Source organism: Penicillium samsonianum, assembly GCF_028829775.1.
Source record: "Penicillium samsonianum strain IBT 33392 chromosome Unknown utg000007l_segment0_segment0, whole genome shotgun sequence".
Taxonomy (NCBI): domain Eukaryota; kingdom Fungi; phylum Ascomycota; class Eurotiomycetes; order Eurotiales; family Aspergillaceae; genus Penicillium; species Penicillium samsonianum.
In genome coordinates this window covers 2,297,120-2,316,179 of record NW_026643265.1, presented here as the reverse complement: position 1 = coordinate 2,316,179, position 19,060 = coordinate 2,297,120, and the positions used below count along the sequence as shown (strand labels likewise).

Below are 19,060 nucleotides of genomic sequence, written 5' to 3'. Positions count from 1 at the left end.
GTTGAGCTTTTGTTGACCGCAGAAGCCGTATGCTAGTTGAGACTAGGTTATCGTCTCGGGTATAGAGAATAGAGAGATGGGGGAAGATTATCCTTAAAGTTGAGGTCTACCTGATGAACGACTCATCCTGATGTCAGATACTCTTCCGTAATCTCTATTGGACCCGCATATCTCTAACAGTAAAAGAAACAAAATGTGAAAAGCCAGAAAACTTTATTGGTTCAAGAATAGCTCAGTTTCCCTTCTTTGATCGTCCGCTCCGAGCTTGGTAGGCGGACCGATGGAAGAACTATTAGAATTACAAGCCTAGAGGATGATGGTCAGTAACACGGATATACTGTGTGAGCATAGGCACGGTGAGCCTTTGATCTCGAATGTCCCCAAGTCGCACCAGCAAAACAAGCCCCTTGGGTCGAATCACTTTACGACGACCACCAATACATGATCGTGTTTCTATCCACAAAGGCCTGACTGTCATAAGTGAGAATTACAATGAACCTGAAAGTTGAAAAGATGTTTATGTTCCTACTCTCGGGCCTTGTGAATCATGCTCTAAACATAGTTCGTCTGATGCTGTGGCTTGGCGCTACTAGGAGCTCCAAGCCACAACGATCATAAATAAAGTAACACATATCAACATGTAGTTGTCTGATATAAAACCATTGTACTTTAACATCTATCTATCTATCTTCTATCTCAAATAAATATCTAGCTTAAGATTTATGTTTTTTTGGACGTAGTGGTGGGCTGGCTTGTGGCCAGGACACAAATATATAGTTCTCGCATTTGTTACAACAATAAGCCAAACGCCAATTATAAACAGCCAAGCGAATATCCTATCCTTTGAGCATGAATAGTGAGAAGACATTGCTTTATTTATTAAACAGACCTATATCAGATATCATGAGTCAAAAGTATATATCTTTTGATAGTATGATATCGGCGAGCCGGTTATATGGCTAAGAATTTGCCAGCCAAATCAATGTATAATTTTGGCCTAAACCCAAACGTATCGTATAAAAATTACTCATAAAACTATCTTCATGCACAAACTTGGAAGTTTTATTTGCAGTAGGCGACAAAGCCCACTATGCTCAGGCCCCGGCAACGTTGTACAGCCTTACGTGGAGATGACTAAAGCTGTCCACGGGTTTACGGGTCCTGCCCAGGACCACCTCGGGAGGCTTGGAAGGGGCAAAGCTTCTCAACATCGCAATCTGACTTGAAGACAAACTCTTGATTCCATATCCCCTGAAACTCCCACCATGGCAGATCTCAAACCCCCATTTAATGAGGAGACTGCGCAGGAAAAAGTCAAAGCTGCGCAGGATATGTGGAATACGTCTAGGATTTCCTATTTCTATGGCCCTTGACAGACCATGTGTTCGAAAGAAGGGGATTGAAGGTTTCATCCCTTGCATTCTTGTCGACTCGTATTGTTTGTCTGTGCGGATCACCATGGAAATATGCGAGCATACCTCAAACGGGAAGGGTTTATCTTGCGTTCTTGAGATGGACTATTGCTATTGATTTGCGAAAATAGATGACGTAGTGATTTCATCGCCCGCTCTGACCATGTGCGATTAGGGACCCTACCCGAGTCGCTCAAGGGTACACCCCAACATGTATCTGGCGTGTTCGAGACAAGTTCTTTACCGGGACTGAGTCTATTGTCGCGTTCTTGGAAGCGAAATGGAAACGCGCGCGTAGTTAGCGACTTCGAAAGGAACTTTTCGCTTTCCAGGATGATCGCATCGCTGTGCAGTTTTGGTATGAGTTCCAGGACGTGGAAGATGGAATGCGCTGGAAGCGGTGCTATGGATTGGAATATTGGACTTTTGATGAGACAGGAAAGATGCGCAAACGTATGATGAGTGGAAATGATGTCCTGATCGGACCGGAAGGTAATGGTGAAGGGCGATGGTTTGCAGATGGGGTTAATGTGAACGATGTACATATTAGTGAGCAGCATTGGTGATGTTACGATGCATGCAAGTGTATCTGAATAGTCGAATTTGACCTGAGGGTGTGATTGTTACCATATTACTGTGGAGCTCTATATAAGTTTGATGTAAGAAGCATATGCTTTGCAGCTCTATCCGCGCTCTTGATTTGACACCAAGAGCTGGAGATTAGAACATGAAGAGCTTAGGGGTATGGAATGATCAACACACATACAACACACATAGACTCCCGTACAAATAAAATGGTTAGTAGCCCTGGGTTTGAGAATTGATTTGTTATTATCCCCCTTCCTTGGGGAATGCGATCTCCCCCCGTCGATCGCAATTGATGTTGACAATGAGAATTATACAAGTTCAAACAGTTCAATACATAGTAATTTGAGTCAGTACCTAGGATAATTAAGAGAACAAAAAGAAAGGAAGAAAGAATCGATTCATATAGGAGCCAGTCCCGGGAGCGGAGAGGTGTGAAGTGTGAATAGATAGAATTTTGAACGGTTCTGCCTCGTCACGACGCTGATAGGTCAAGTCCAACAATAAAAACAGGCAAACATGCCTACTTGGAGTCAAACAAGCACATAGATATGTAGTAAACAACAATAGACAGTGCTTAGGGACATTCCGATGGGAAGGAAGGAACCTCTCTCATTCCAGTCCAGCCGAAGTATGCAAGCCAACCTCTTGTCCTTCATGAACATTGGCAGTTCCGATCCTTTGTTTTCTTCCGTCTTGTGTTTCCATCTCAATTTCAGTCGCTACAGGTTTGTCGCTTCAGGTCCTTTCTCTTCTTTTTCCCGCATCTTCGTCGATGATGTGGTGTTGACCAGTCCTTGTCACTTTTTTAATTTGTTTTCTTCTTTCTTTCCCAGAAAAGTCTGGAGCCGATCTTTACACCTAACTTCTTTTCGTTGAAACTCGGAAGGAGTTGTACTTTTTTTTCCTGCGTTTGATCTAATTTTCCGTGCGTTGAGTATTGATATCATTGTTGACGTTGAAGGGTCAGCTAATGGGGGTTCTAGATTGTCGACTAATCCCCCAACTTTGAGGGGACGTGGGAAAACACACCAACACACCTTGCAATACCTCTACCATGGACCAGATAATGTTGGACGTTAATGACTCTCAGCGGAGGCGTCAGCCCTTAAGAGATGTGTCGAGCCGGATGAACCACTCCAAGTCGCCAAATGTCGAGACACCGTGCTTGAAGATCGAGGAATCCGAGCAGCTGAAGAGTCCTGACCGGATGTCTTTCCCTATGACCCCAACCCCGCAAAGGAACAAGGAAAATGAGCGCCTCTCCGTGGCCACCGACCTGCAGCCCAACTCAGCACGGAACTCCATTATGTCTGCGGCATCCATCCTGTCAACCAAGGGGAAGAGAAAAACGCACGTGGGACCATGGCAGCTGGGACGAACACTGGGGAAGGGGGCTACTGGGCGGGTTAGACTGGCCAAGCATGCTGTCACCGGACACACGGCCGCTATCAAGATTGTTTCAAAAAAGTCAGCTGCTATGGTTCAGAGTGAGAGTATCGCAGCAATGGACCGTAATATGGGAAACTTCCCTACCAATTCAGCCACCCGACAAATGCCCTGTGGAATTGAACGTGAAGTGGTCATCATGAAGTTGATTGAACATCCGAATGTGATTAGTCTCTATGATGTTTGGGAAAACCGTGGAGAATTGTTTGTCCACACCATCTTCAGAATTGAAAATACACTAACGCAATAGATAGGTACCTTGTCCTTGAACACGTCGAGGGTGGAGAGTTGTTTGATTATGTATCTAACAATGGACCACTACCGGAAGAGGAGGCCGTGCGACTATTCCGACAGATCATTGCGGCCCTTGGGTATTGCCATCGTTTCAATATCTGTCACCGCGATTTGAAGCCCGAAAACATCTTGCTTGATTCAAACCATAATGTCAAGCTTGCTGATTTTGGTATGGCCGCACTGCAACCTGCAGGCCACTGGTTGAACACCTCATGTGGTAGCCCGCATTATGCAGCACCGGAAATCATTTATGGCCGAAAATATCGTGGAGACAAAGCTGATATGTGGAGCTGTGGTATCATCCTCTATGCACTTTTGACTGGTTACTTGCCTTTTGATGGAGGGGATTTGGGAAGCACCCTGCGGCTTGTGAAGAAAGGAGACTACATCATTCCTCCCGAGTTGAGTGATGAAGCAGCCGATCTCATCCAGCGTATCCTCCAAAAGCGCCCGGAGGATCGGATATCTATGAAGAACATTTGGTTGCATCCACTATTGACCAAATATGAAAAGCTTCACAATGCCATGGTTGATCACTACGTCGGTCCTCCTCCTGCCCTGTCAGTGAAGGACTGTGGCCAAACACTGGCCTGTCAGCAGGACATCGATCTCGATATCCTTCGCAATTTGCAGACTTTGTGGCATGATGTCAAGGCCGAGGAGCTGATTCAAAGGCTCCTATGCATCGAGTAAGTACCACCTGCTAATTTTCAAAACGACTTCCGTGACGCTAATAAACCCCAACCAGACCAACCCACGAGCGGATGTTCTACAACGCCTTGGCAAAATTTCGCGATGAGCAGCTGGAGAACTACCAAGGACAGCCTCTAGAGTACTCAGCTAGTGACTATCACCACATCTCCCGCCCCGGTGGTAGAGTTCGTCGAGGCCGCAGTCAGACGGGCCAGGGTAGCTCCAAGCATCGCGCTCAGTTCCCATCTGTTAAAGAGTTCCCTCGTCACCTCAGCCCCTTCAAGGAACCGATGTCGTCTGGTACTATGGCGAGCTATGACCCATACCGGTCACCCAAGCATGGTAGCACAGCATCGGAAGCACAGTATGCCCACATTACTGTCCACCGAGAGTCGTCAGAGCAATCTCAAGCTATCCTATCGTCACCAAGGGTGAAGCCTCCTCCTTCCATTGCGGAGGAGCAAGAGCCAGAGGAAGTGGATGGACCAGATGGCTCACCATTCACTGTTCTCCAGAAGCGCAAGCACGGGCCCAGCTCTATGAAGTCTTTCGTCTCTTCCAAGGTACCGCACTCCAGCTCCCGTGCTCCCGGATTGTCAACACACTCCATGAGCTATCGTCGCAACGTTTCTTTCCACCATGCTCGCAACCGCTCTCATGGATCTACATCTGCCAAACCCAAGAAGAGAAAGATTGCCCCACCAAATCAGCAAAGTGAGATTAAGCGGTCACCGAGTACCTGCAGCTTGCAACTCATGGCAGATGGCCTCGATCTCCCGGACATGCCAAGCAGCCCGCCCCTACCAGCACAGCCAACTGTGGTGCGAGGGAATGGTCCGAAGGTCAAGAACTTGGGGCAAGTCAGAAAAGTTCGCGATACAGACTTCACATGGAGGGAGGACACTCGAAAAGTCTCCCATGAGCTCAGCCAGATCTGCGAGGAGGCATTCAATGGAAGCTCTGTTACAACCATCCGCACTACCAGCGGTGGATCTGGATACGAAACACCGGGGACTCCAGTCTCGATGGCGAGCCCCGAGAAAGTTCAGCCTACTCCGACGATCCCGGTATCGAATAGTTCCCAGGCGTCATCCCGAGCTTACAATATCAAGGAGCTTACCGTGACACGCCAAAAGCTCATTGAGCACAGCCGGGGCCGAAAGGACAACGTTCCTGCCTATCTTTCTGGTGTCATTACTCATCTCGATCGCTTGATTGAAGAAGACCAGGTCCAGAATGGTACACGGAGAGAGTTGGATATAGCATCTTTCCAAGATCCTTTCGTCACTTCACCAAACGAGGCCTTTCTCCCTGTTATCAATGAGAATTGCGCAAGCCCTGTCCGCGCGTCCAGTGAGACCAGCCCTTGGCGTCAACCAAAACCACGGACTTCGCTCGCTACATCTCAGGGCGGCGATGCTAAGGCAACCATTCGGATGGTCCCACACAGCTCACTCCCCTCCATGGAGGAAGTTAAGCCGCTGACCATTCGGAAGAAGAACTACAGCAAGTTCGCTTCATCAGATGTTCATGAATTTGCTATGGGTGACTCTGCGGTGGGCGATCGGAACTTTTCTATTGGATCTCGACATGCTGCTCAACCTTGTGGGCTGGCTCCCATTGAAGAAGTTCCGCTGTCCCCTAAGAAAATAACAGCCCGGGCCCCGGAAGGGAAGAAATGGTCATGGTTCAAGCACCGCTCTCAGGGCTCTGATAATCCTCCTGTTCTCCCACCCAAGGACAGCCACCTCATTATTCCCAGTGGAGGCACGACTATTCACAACCCAATAACCCTTGAGCCCGCTTCTCCTCCCAAGCCAGAGAAGACAGAGCGAGTCCCAAGACGGAAGACATCTATGGAACGCTTTGGCGGTGGATTTTTCAAGAAACTCATGACCAAGAAGTCCACCCAGAATATGGAAGAACCTCCTGCTAGTGAGTGCAACATCAGCAACTTGTGTCTAATATTCTAACCACTCTATAGACAATGAGAAAGACACCCAAACCACGCCAACCAAGGAGAATCGTCATTCTTCCCTGATGTGCAAGGGACTTGCAGACACCGACAGTTCCACTGAAGCTGAAGATGTGCCAAACCCATTGCGCCACAAGCGCCGCTCAATTGCCAACCACAACTGGTTTGCCCGGGTGTTCCAGATCAGGCCTGCTACCCAAGTTATTGCGCTTAATACATCAAAGGTCAAGGGACGCAAGGAACTCTACAAGCTCCTTCGCGAGTGGCGGGATTTCGGCATGGAGGATGTATACCTGGACAAGACCAACAGCATTGTCCACGGTCGTGTCAGTGAAGCAAATTGTAAGTCACTGATCTGATCCGATCGAACACTTATACTAATCTCCCTTTAGTCCTCCATCTTCGAGAGGTTGAGTTCACTGCTGAGTTTTACACTGTCCTTGAGCACGGCCACCAAGCCAACCTCAGCTTGGTCCGCTTCAAACAGGAGCGTGGCGCCGCTTCGTCTTTCAACAAGGTCGTTGAGACTGTGCAGAGCACACTAATGCGCCGTGGCATGGTTGTTGAAGACCCATCTCGTGCAAAGAAGATGTCGCGCGTTCTGGACTCTGTCCCTAACCACAAATAACTTATTTCACGACCCATTTCCTTGATATCCCCTCGATCTCACCATCAGGTATCTCTCAAATATTGTCAGCCAGCTATCGTCTTTCACCTCTCAACATTACGCCCGCAAAACACCCCACTAACATGCTGCGTTCCAGCCCTGCAAAAGCACTTCCTTTGCATCTCATATTGACCGACCATTCACATCCACACTCGTTTTCATCTCATGCAAGACCCAGCTTCATTCCATTTTTCCCCACTCGATCATTGTCTGTCAGACACTTTCTCTCTCTACTTGTTAATTATCCATTTCTTTCTGGCTTGTGTGTTATTTCTGGGTTCCCCACCCATTCGTCAATTTCAGCAGATCCTCTAGTTGTTCGTTTTTCACTCTCTTCATTTCCCGTTTTTGCACTTCAATAACTTGGCATAATGCTTAATTTCGTTGAGTCGGATACTTGTACCCCATGTTCTCGCTGTCCTGAATCATCGAAGCCTTAGGAAAAGGTCCGTGTATTTAAATAGTGCCATTGGAGTAACTGTGATAGTAACTGTATCCGCCTCGGCGTAAACATAGTACAGTAAACCCCCGTTATAACGAACCCGGATATAGCCGGTTTTAGCGAATTCATACCAGCCCACCAATTAATCAGCCATGGTATATATGGCACCTGGATTTAACGAATACCTTGATATAACGAACATTTACGCGTGTATCAATTGATTCGTTATAACGGGGGGTTTACTGGTAGTTCCAGCTTTGTCCAGATTATAGCAAGTCACGTGGTGGGTATTCGCACATGTACCTCCATAGGTACGTCGGTACGCATGCCCCTGCCCGGTCCACATCGTACATACGTACATACGAGGTCTATGCAGCATGCTGGATGGGGTAGGCGCATGATGTAGCATGAAAAGAATGCAATATTGGAGCTCCATTATGCAGCCAAGATTCCCCCTTCGCAGGGACCAACCATACAGCCAATAGTCCCGCTGTCTAAGACGGAGAACCTATCCAGCCCCTCTAACGCTCCACTCTCGATAAGAAAAGAGGATAAGCGGGAAGTAAGGGAAATGGAACCCCAGAATAAAGAGAAATCTAGGAAATGCCCTAATGCCCTAGTCCAGATCGGACCAGATCAGATATCAGATCGGATCAGGTGGATCTGCAAAGCCAGGGAGGAATACTCGGTATAATTCGCATCATAGAATTTCATCAGAAAGCGCTCAGAGATACAAGATCCCAACGGAAAGCGGAATAGCATGCGGCAATAACTGAATAGCAGAAATAGTGATCAAACAACCTCCGGATATAAGTATAAGCAGATATTTGATAACGAAGAGACAGGCAACGGTAAGAAAATGAGAAACAAATATAAAAAGATCAAAACAGTTCCACCGATAATAATCAAGGCAAAGGGGAAAGATGACACAGCCGACCCACGTCTTTTAGTCGCGTAGGCGAAAAAATAGATGGCCACACATACATCGTAGAAGATGCAAAAGAGTAGTAAAGAGACGAATGCCTTCCCAGTAATGTAAAATGGAATCAGGAACGCGGAAAAGGACAAAAGCCGACAGCAGTGCAAAAACGCGATGATTGAAAACGAGACAAATTGCAAAAAAAAAACAGATAGCCACCCGAAATTCAAATAACAATGCAGACAATTTCTGCGGCCCCGTAGCTGTGAAATGGATTCCACGGAAAAGACAGCCGGAGAGTGATTCGATGTGGATAGTCCAGAATGCATTCATCCTAGACACTCATGCCATGCAGGTTGAACCAATTGAAACTAGCGCATGAACTGCATGCATCTGGAAACCATGCCAACCCACTCTCTGAGCAAATCCAATTCTTGGATTCGCAATTATTCAGATATCGAAGCCGAGAAAAATCGAAAAAAAGAGAGATAGAAGTAAAAATTCATATGCCGATAAAAACCAGAGCCCATAAGTCTGGAAGTCTCAGTATCAAGTTCAAATTCGTGCTCGTGAGGCTCGTGGGTTCGCGTTTTGTGACCTTGTAATAGATCAGAGAGTAACGTTCTTGTCGCGTTCATCGTCCAGGAACTCGTCATCGTCTGGAATGTCATTCCGAAACTCCCCTTGCAGCCTAATCGGTCCCACAACGGTCCGACGAGACTTCAAATCTTCCTTTCAAATTCCAGCACTCGACACATGGCTCTCAGACCGTGTGGCCAGCACACGGTCCATTCCGAATGATCCTCATTCCTCGCTGGTCCCGTATCGCATTCTTCGTGCGTTGCCTAGTTTCCACTAGGATATCGAATAGCAAGATGAGAATTACTATTGCGGGCCGCGGCGATTCAGCGCATTGAGCATGTCGCTATCGGTGCTGGAGCGGCCTTGGGAATCGCCGGGGTTCAGCATATCCCGCACATTCAATCCACCTCGTTGCGAGCCACCGGGGGTAGAGGTTGGCGGCGGTGTCACACCTCCTGGCTGAGGGGTACCACTTGACTTGATTGGCGCGCTGACCTGTTGAGCCGGGACGGGGGGTACGCTGCCCTGGTGTGGAGTCATAGGCGCCTGGTGGGGCTGCATAGGTGGGAAGGGCGAGCCGTGAGGTGAGGAGGAGGGTCGTGCATCGTAGTTATAAGCCGATGGCGGCGAGGTGCGTCGATCGTGGGCAGGCGGAGGGGGATATGCGTAAGGGCTCGGCGTAGTGTGAGTTTGGTATCCGGGAGCAGACCCAGCGGGTGTCACGGGAGCCAGATTGGTTGGATCGGGGTAGTCAAATCCCGAGTTTGAGCCTCGACGGTGTCTCTGCGCATCAAAACATCAGCTCAGGTCTTCTCTATCCCTCCCTCTTACCAGAGGGGGAATGGCGGCCTTACCGGATCGGGCATGGTTGACGCAAGGGGCAGCGGGGCACCATCCATGGGAGGTCGTCCGTTTTGATAGTACATCCCTTGAGGCGGCGGCAAGGTGGTCTCTGGACCCTGTGGCTGCTGTTGAGGGGGCAGAGGCTGTCCATGGGCGCCGTACAGGACAGGCGGTCCACCGCGGCCCCCTGGTCCTGGTCCATTCTGTCCGGGTCGTAGATGAGGGTAGGCGGTGTGTGCGGGCACAAATGCTTGGGTTTGCGAAGAGACCGGAGTGAACATGCAGTCTTGGTTGAATCGAACGCAGTTGCTGCACCGTCCATCTGCGGAGGTCTCGAATCCCGAGCAACGAATCTATCGGGCAAAAATTAGCGTGTGGTGACTCGCAGATGGGGAGGAATCTTCCCCGTACCTTCCGGCGCCGACAGTACCGGCATGCAATGGCCGTTCGCTGTCGCGGAGCTGCTGCTTGGTAAGGCCCTTGTCCTGCTTGGGGTCCATATGCATCGGCGCGATAAGGACCCGGCGGAGGTGGGAGACGATAGGGATCTTGCGCTCCGTGGATAGCATTCATGGCTTGTGGATGCGGATATCTTGGATCCGGATACTGCGGGGAATATTGTGATGGGGCGTACTGCGGAGGAGGGGGATACTGGGATGGCGCGTATTGTGCGGGAGGGGGATATTGGTAGGCACGATCCTGGTCAGGTGGCGGAGGGTAGGAAGTTGGCGGATACTATGAAGCTATCAGCAACCAGAGCTACCGCAAAGTCACAGCGCTGTGAACTGGCTCTGAGACAGCACATACTGGGTAGGAAGCCTGATCATCCGGATTATTCCACTGGGTGGCTCTAGGATCTCGAGGATCTCTGGAATCTCTAGGATCTCTTGGGTCTCTTGGGTCTCGAGGATCCCGATTTGGATCACCCTGACGGTTAGGGTCGTGATCGTTGGGATTGCCCGACATTTGTGTTGTTGGGGCAGAGTAAGACGAGATGAGTCAAGGATGCAGGGATGTGACGTCGAGTTATTGAGAAAGGGAGAGATCGAATCACACGGACAAAGTGAGCATAGCGCGGTCACGCAGGGGAAGGGGAAAAAGGGCAGATGCAGGAAGATCCCCAAAAAAACCGAAACAGAAAAAGGAAATAGGAAATAGGGAAGAAGAAAAAAATATAAAAAAAAAGAAAAAGAAAAAGAAAAAGAGAAAGAGAAAGAGAAAGAGAAAGAGAAAGAGAGAGCCTCGGTGATTATGACGTGAGCAGGTATAAGGAAGTTGAAAACCCCACGACAAGATAAGCAGAGAAGAGAAGAAGAAAAAGAAGCTCAGATTGGAATGGGCAATAAAGGAAATAAAAGGAAATGAATTATTTGATTGGAAAAGCACAGGGGAATTTTTAGAGAACGGGGTGGAGCCCGGGCAGCGCGGGCTAAAGCGGCGCCAGTGACCCATAGACATGGAGGGGGGATTACCTAGGTACTGTAAAGTGTATCTATACCGTGGACATACGGTTTGTGTGTGTCCAACAACATGCATGGATACATCGAGTGGGATGACCTTACCTAGGTACCTTACGCTCTCATTTCGTCAAGTGAAACATGGGAGACAAGGCTTCGAACCATGGATTTTAATCTAGGGTACCAGATTTCCGCTGCTATGAAGCCGAGAACGGCGACCGCTTTAATTTTCTGGTTTTCTTTTCTTCGTTTATTTTTATTTTTATTATTTCTTTTTTCAACTAGCAGTAGCGCCCGAGAGTAACTTTCCACGTTTTGCCACTCTACATACAGTGCTACTTGGAACAATATACAGAATAATAGTAGAAAGAGTTCTACATCAGAAAGATTATTTCAACTGTCAAAGTTGACATCATCAATAATGTGGCAGGTGACCTCTCATTTGCATGGATCAATCCATGCACGTCAATTCCTCCGAGTGACCCTTGCTGCGTAACCCGTCCATGGACGAACGACCGCCTCGGACCGTAGTCGCACAACCGCAACCGGCCCCGCGGAACCAGGATCATTTTCCATGGCGATGGGCTCGGGTCGGGGCGACACATGCATATCGGGGTTGACATGATATGATATGATTTGATTGTATTTTATTTTTTTTATTCAAACCATCTAATCATATTATTATGTACCCTATTGTGGTTTTTCTTACTTTAACCAGGACTACCTAGTTTATCAAAGTACATGAAACTACTGCATGTAGGTAATATGAAAGAAAAATTCAAGCGGTGAATGTGTGGCGATCAGACTTCAGCTGAGGGAGTGGGGTTCAGCTGGACCACTCGCCACTCTTCAACACGAAGAATATCCATAAGAAGACAAAAGTTGGATACGGAAGTATGGTGCAAAGTCTGTGGGAGGAAAAAAAATTGTGGCGAGAGCGGATCCCTTTCTTTCTATGGCTGAAATGAACCAGGCTTTGGAGGGAAAGAGGGAGAGAACAAAGGGGGTGGAGTGCCCTAAGTTCCCAGGGCTGTAGCACTGGATCCAGAAAGCCCATCATGAGCCAAGGTAACCTGCATTAGCGCTGCGCTGACAGGGCGGGTTCCTTGTCCAAGAGCCACAACCACGTTGTACGGGGGGGCTATTTAGCGTACGCCCCCCGTCACCGCCAATCCCTGATGAAGTTTTCAGCCCAAGTCATCTACAATGTACAGGAAATGTGGGTTCTAAGTTATAATATGAATAATAGCAGATAGTCATAGGGACGGAGGGGGAAAAAAAAATTCTCCCCCACCCTCGCAACCATGGATTAAATAATATATCGAGTAAATTGTAATAATACGAGTACTATTGCGCAGGATTAATCAATCAAGTTTCGGGGTACTTGTCCCACGGGCCGCTCCGGCCTTCCCGCCGATCTATGCATGTGTGCCATCTGGCAAAAATACCTCGGGGGTTACAGTACAGTATTTATTTGTCTGCGTCTCGAGAACACATATATCTTCTAGTCTATCATCATAAGCATCATTGAGTTGTCTTAGATACTTACATATGCATAATATTATTATAGGAATACCCACTAAAAATAGGTACCTGTATATAGTGTTCGGTTTAGATTTCCGATTTCATAAATATAGTACTAGTATGTAAAATATGGGTAATACGGAGTAAAACGGCGTAAATGGAGTACAAATATAAGACAATCCTTTCAGGCCACGTTTTTCGAACCCAATCGACTGCATTGCCGTCCGCGTCTTTCCGTTCCCCACTCTCAGGCGTGGCCTGTTCAGCTTTGTCCCTCTAGTCTAGCGTGCTCTCCGGAGACTCTCTAAGATCCACCCGATCCAAAGATGCTGGCCACTCGATGCTGTTTGCCCTGAGGACGCGCTAGCTGTCCTCAAAACTGGCCCATCCGATAGGGACTGAGCGCTGCTTGTCGAAACTGAAAGCCCAACGCTAGGGGACCCATTCCGACCGGGCCTTTTGCAGGCTGCGACGTTCCATCGTAAAGTTTTTATTATTTACGATATATAATATTTTGTACTTGTTCTGGTTTCAACTTTGCATTTAGTGTAATTTTCTGAGTTTTCGTTCCAATTTCAAGGTTTCTATTATCGATAAAACCCCTCCTTTACCCACACGGGAGCGCGTCTATCAGCAAGGATGGAGACGGGTCGGGCACTAATAGGCGCAGCCCGCATGTCGTTACAGTCACGGGAACACCATATGCACTAATATAGTAAACTGATATACAACATAGTAATGGGTAAAAAAATAATAGGGAGGCCAAGGTCTGTGCTTGGGATCTGACGTGGCGAGGGTTTTTTTTTTCTGCACTGAGCCGGAACGAGGCAGTGCTTTCAGAGTCGGTGTACAACAAACTCGAGCGTGCAGGTCGTGTGATGAGAGATGCCTGATGACTACCTGATCCTAGGAAAAGCATATGTGAGATCGGCAAGTCATCAGTAGCCGAGCCTTTGATCTTTCTTTGCTCTTTGATTCTCTTTGGCTTGAGCAAATCTCTTATTATTATTATTTTTCTATGTGATTCGCGTAATGTTCGCGTCTGATTGGTGCTTCCCACCATTGTCTATACCTCGTCAGTCACACACGTGAGACCAAAACTGGGACTGCCATGCTGCACGCTAGACCTCCCCAACTATATTCGGGCGCCATTCGGGAGACAACGCGAGTCAATCTCACTTTGCTTTTTCTGGATGCTGTTTGCCAAGTGGTTTCTCGGGATCGTGCGTGGAGCTAGTGACTTTGACATACTCAATTAATGTGCGGCTTACCCGATTTCTTTTTGCTTTTTCAAGTAGCTTTTGCTTATTTGGGCTTGCTTTTAAACTTTTCACATTTGAAACTACCTAAATGTTTTCGGCTAGATTGGATTATGTGTTGTGTGATTTGCATACAGATGCACCTAGGGTACGGTATCACTAATCTAACTCAACTGCAGGGGCCTCGTAAAATTGACCGACTCTCTCAAGGTTTGAAAGGTCGATCCCCGCACGCCCAGGCATCTACCTTGATCGCTGGGTTTGGATTGATTGGCTGTTGCGAATCAACAAACATCATGCATGTCGATGCACGATGGCTGAACAAACAAGGCAAATTGTGACATGTGATTATTTCTACCCTAAACGTTTAACATCAAGTGTATACCTAGCTATCTTGTCAACCCGTGAGCGATCCATGGATAGAATATAGATTCGATATGGTTCGAGAATTGAGATATCGATCCGATTAGTATATCTAGGGAACATGAGTGGCTGCTCAAGCAGATGATTAAGACCTATAGTGACTGTGAACTGCGAGCCCATAGCCCTAGATAGATAGGCCCTAGGAAGTCAAAGGAACATTTTATATCTTTTGTATATTCTATTCTTTATGTATCTAGTTACTTATCCAAGGCTACCACTTTTGAACTTTGTGTCCTAAGTGTTTAAAAAACCACGTATCAACTTGTTCTTAGAGCGTACAATTGTGTATGTCCTCATATCGATTTCTCGAATATTACTGGGGATCTCTCTGCGATTTACAAGCAACCTTAAAACACCATGACCCGGAGTCTTCGGGGCACAGTTCCCGATACTAGTGGGAATGTCAATCTTGGTTTTGATACGTGAAGATCCACGACAATATACTGGCAGACAGAACATAGCCCATGATATAGCTGCTCAATTATCTGTATCGCGGACAGCCGAGTATCGAGTTGATGCATGACCACCAAGAAATTCTGGACTGATACCCGTGAACCCTGCCTAAAATGAACAGCCTCGACTAAGAATCAAAACTTCGCAATGCATACCAAACACAGGCAGGATGCACTACGAAGAAACAAAACAATACCACCCAGTCAAATAAATGGAGTCCATTCCAGAGAAGGAAGGTGCACATCCCAAAGCCCAAAATCTGGGACGGTGGAGTAAAACTATCCGGGCCTCAATCCACATTGCCTGCAGGCCCAAGTTTAGCCTAGCGGGCATGCCCGACAACGGGCCGAACGCGGGCGCTTGCGGTGGCGATATCATGCGTCAACTGAGTGCTTCATTTAATTTTGAAATTTCTGTGTTCTTTTGTTTGCATAACTATGTTGTACATTTGAGATTTGGCTGGGGAGGAGTGGTAGATTGCAAAAAGGTTAAATTGAATATTGCACACGAGGGGCTTCGCAGCCATTGGGCGCTGGCACGGGTAGCAGGGTTGAGTCGAAGTGTCTGGAACTGCATATGTGTCATGTTGAGGGGAAAGGCAGTAGTAATGTCTCAATTTGGAGCGTTGCCCGCATGCTGTAGTCCTATGCAGGGTGCAGCAATGCAGCAGTGCAGCAACTAGAGGTGATATGACTGCAGAGCAAGTGTTAGGTATGTTATTTGGCCCCGCGCCAGTGTTAGGCCTGCAGTAGCAATCCAGGAAACGCGGCGGGGACTGACGAAAGAAGCCATGTGCATGAGGCGTCAAGGTGGGGGATGGGATCCCGGTTTCAAGTCCAGGAATTGCAAGAGACAAAAGACCCGAGCTAAGGCAGATGTCGAATGAGAAAAATAAAATGGAGAAAATTCGACAGGTAACAAATACGAACAACTTCATACCATAACTCTCATATCACACACGCATGCCCAGAAGTAAATGGTAAGGTAAAACAGAACCGAGTGATCTCTCCCCCTCCCGCGAGGTCCCGTCCAATGCCAAATAGGCGCGAGTGATTTTCCCCAATCATGTCACTGATCGGGCATCACTACACTGTTGAGGTACGTCACCTGTTCGAGAAACAAGAAGCGGTCAGCAGTCAGCAATACAGAGTATACAACATAAAGGTTATTGTCTCAACACCCTTCCGATTCTGTCAAAGCGGGAAGGGCGAAAAAAACAACAATAATAGTGACACCAGTGCTGATTTGGGTGGGTAAAGGGGACGGCTAACACCGCCAAAGTGGCTAGCTCAGAAGGGAAAACAGACTAGTTAAGAGGGGGCAAAACCGGCGGGAAAGGGAAATCGGGGGGATCGATAGATTGGAAAAGGGCTTACGAAAGGCTCCATAACCCCAACCAAAGCAGCAATCTTCTCTTGGGCATCGTCTCCAGTGAGTTCATCGTCCGCAATGGGCTTTCCAATAGTGAAACTGCGTAGTCGAAGTAATTTGATGTTCTTGTTGTCTGCCTCGTAACCCTAGAAGGTGTGTCAGCGGGAAATCCCTTGGATCAGACGTGGAGCCTGGCGCATGTGTGAACCATGGAACCAAACTCGACGGCGTGAGAATAAATCCCCTTCTAGCAAGTGCGATTTCCCCATTGAGATCAGACTGTCAAATTGCTTTCCTGTGTTCCATGGTTGCGTCTCGGGAGCAAAAATTGGCCTAAAACACGGGTTGGCCTTTCCCGTAACCCCGTGCGCGTGTCTTCCACATCTCTTTTGATGGTTTGAAGCACATGAAGCACACTTGGAACGCTTGGATTCTCTCGAACCGTCATGTGCCAATTTTCTGTCATCTCTGACCGGGTGAGCCGTGGTCGCGTCCAGCAGCCCGACCAAGGCATCTCTTGGCCAACCAGAAAGATCTGGTCTTCATGATCTCATCAGACCATTGCCATCAAGCTTTGAAGATGGTACTGGTCGATGAAGGCGGGAGTAATTTCCGTTTCCAAGACCAACCCCGGTCGGACGATGGACGCAAACACGATAGCGAACCTTGTGCCCCCTGCTTCCCAGACATTCGCGTCCCAGCCCATAAATAATAAACAAACAGCTGACAATGCAACCGAAGCAGAAGATGGTGACGGGAAGGCGTACAGTCTGTCTCAATGGACAATATACTTCACACTGAGGTAGGGGGGAAATAGACAACAGAAAACCTCATACCTTGGGCTTCGTCTTGAGAGCAGACTCCCTATTGTGATGCGTAAAAGCGTCCACAACCGCATCGTCATCGTCGGACGCTCCCTTCAGAAACTCACGACGCATCTCCGGCGCCCGGAGTACCTCCTTCAAGCCAGCCGAGTTCTCGTCGATGTCCTCTCGCAGCAGTGCAAGTGGCTCTGACTCGGGGTTCCACAGCCCGCAGCCTATAAACAGCGTGGTATTAGCCGCACTGGATGAGAATCACAAAAGGAAAGGCAGGATGGCGACGGCGACAGCGGAAACCAGCCGGGGGAACAACCTACCAACAAAACAAGAGCCTGGCTGGAAGTGGACATAGTATGCTGCGTACGGGCCCTTCTTACCAGTCCGTGACCTGCACCATGTTCAGTCACTTGTCCATTAAAAAAGAAAACTCATCGAACATTGACACTTACCAGGCAGCAGAGAAATGCGTCTATACATTTTGAGTCAGCACAAGCACCTCTAACGAGCCCACAGTACCACACGCATGCCCACCACATGCACACATGCGACAGGGACCCGGAGGGGAAGATAGCCTACCTTGTACGGAAGTGGGTTTTTGCTGAAGCGAACATCCCTGTGGATGCGGAATACCTGGGGAGAAAGTTCATGAGCGGGCACAAATAAAAGGCAGGAGTATTTGCAAGCCTACCAGGTCCTTCACAGGAAGTTCGGGGACGGTAGCGTCCACCTCCGCAATCTTTGGCGTGAGGGACTCAAGGAATGTCTCAAAATCCTTCTTTGCCGCTCGGTAATCCGGATCATGCGCTGCGCAGGTCAATCAGCAACTCTATAACCGGGGTATATGTGCGCTTCTCACCTTTTAGCCATTGGCGATCATTGTTGCTAGCTAGATCGATCAAAAACAGCCTGGTATTGGGATGCAGCGTCTCATCCTGGTACGGGATCTTCCCCGCGTCTCGGGCTTTGGGCTTTGCGATGATAACTTCTTGCCCGGGCTTTAGGCCCACTCTGACGCCCTCGCGCCAGAGCTCCTTGCCCTTCAAAAGGTCGCTTCCGCTACTGGTGCCCTGTCGTTGCTTCCCCCGCGCGCTGGGTTTCTTCTTCGCGTCCTCGTCGGTGCCGGAGAGTTCTTCCGGCTCCGCATCGTCGGCGGGGGATTCTTCCTTTGCTTCCTCGTACACAGAACCAGAGGATCCCCCGGCAGAGGCATCGGACTCCGAGTCGGGCTCATCAGAGTCTTCCGGCTCGAAGTACTTGCTCTTGCTGGTCGTGGTCTTTGCCTGGCGGAGGGATAGGTCGACGTTTGACTTGATCCGTTTGACCTCCGGTTCGGCGGCGGACAGTCTGGCTGAAGCGCGTCGCTTTGACGCCATAGGCGCTTCAGGCGACACAGGATCAGGCCGATATGACCGTCGAGGCATACTTAGATAGATGAGTTGAATGCAAATGATCGAACTTGGCAATCTTTTTCCCTTTCTTCTTCTATACAAGGAGTTGAAAATTTCTGGTATTGTATTCGCCTGGAGACCAAGAAAAGCGAAGAAGCAAAATACTGTAGATGAAGATAAAAGTGATAAATCGAATAAACCGAATAAAACCCAAAGGGCCCGCATGCCTTAAAAACCGGCTGTAATAAACGGCTCCGCTTTTAGTACTGGCGCCCTTACGTTGTTTTTTTTTCCCGCTTCTCCCCCCGCCCCTCAGACGTATCGTTTGTACTTTAAGAGACATCAAAGTTAGTTGTTAAAAAGGGATGTTAAGCATTTCAAATTTGTTGGAAATAACTGTTTGGTCCAAACAATGAGTATAAATTCCGATCTCGATCTGTAGCTGAAGGAACTGATCGGGAATGAGACTGGGTATGCGATATCGGTGGTCATTTTGGGCTGAC

The 19,060-nt window shown here is 48.3% G+C and overlaps 3 protein-coding genes across 3 annotated transcripts; 1 reads left to right on the top strand and 2 right to left on the bottom strand.

The window, feature by feature from the left end:
• Positions 1-3,054: 3,054 nt before the first annotated feature.
• On the top strand, positions 3,055-7,178 carry N7471_011736 (serine/threonine-protein kinase; the record flags this gene model as incomplete). Its single annotated transcript, XM_057284455.1, has 5 exons — positions 3,055-3,650; positions 3,701-4,429; positions 4,489-6,368; positions 6,418-6,750; positions 6,801-7,178. The coding sequence occupies 5 exons, from the start codon at positions 3,055-3,057 to the stop codon at positions 7,034-7,036; spliced, it is 3,774 nt and encodes a 1,257-aa protein (XP_057130721.1). The 3' UTR covers positions 7,037-7,178.
• A 998-nt stretch (positions 7,179-8,176) lies between these two features.
• N7471_011735 (Zn(II)2Cys6 transcription factor domain-containing protein) lies at positions 8,177-10,827 on the bottom strand (the record flags this gene model as incomplete). The annotated part of the gene is made up of 4 exons (XM_057284454.1): positions 8,177-9,801; positions 9,873-10,214; positions 10,273-10,596; positions 10,669-10,827. 4 exons carry the CDS (start codon positions 10,825-10,827, stop codon positions 9,322-9,324), a joined length of 1,305 nt encoding a protein of 434 aa, XP_057130720.1. The 3' UTR covers positions 8,177-9,321.
• Positions 10,828-15,747: 4,920 nt separating this feature from the next.
• N7471_011734 (DUF2461 domain-containing protein) lies at positions 15,748-18,719 on the bottom strand. Its single transcript, XM_057284453.1, has 8 exons — positions 18,026-18,719; positions 17,858-17,973; positions 17,686-17,799; positions 17,619-17,638; positions 17,487-17,557; positions 17,185-17,387; positions 16,354-16,494; positions 15,748-16,084 (listed from the first exon to the last, which is right to left on the bottom strand). Exons 1-8 carry the CDS (start codon positions 18,588-18,590, stop codon positions 16,046-16,048), a joined length of 1,269 nt encoding a protein of 422 aa, XP_057130719.1. The 5' UTR covers positions 18,591-18,719; the 3' UTR covers positions 15,748-16,045.
• Between the last annotated feature and the right edge of the window lie 341 nt (positions 18,720-19,060).

What these genes read in the sequence shown, in the direction of transcription:
- N7471_011734 (XM_057284453.1), bottom strand. Translation starts at nt 18,590, where the DNA reads ATGCCTCGACGGTCATATCGGCCTGATCCTGTGTCGCCTGAAGCGCCT. An exon ending in ATGTGGTGGGCATGCGTGTG is followed by an intron (nt 17,639 to 17,685) that starts GTACTGTGGGCT and finishes CAAAATGTATAG; the next exon opens with ACGCATTTCTCTGCTGCCTG. An exon ending in TTGGGGTTATGGAGCCTTTC is followed by an intron (nt 16,085 to 16,353) that starts GTAAGCCCTTTT and finishes TTTCTCGAACAG; the next exon opens with GTGACGTACCTCAACAGTGT.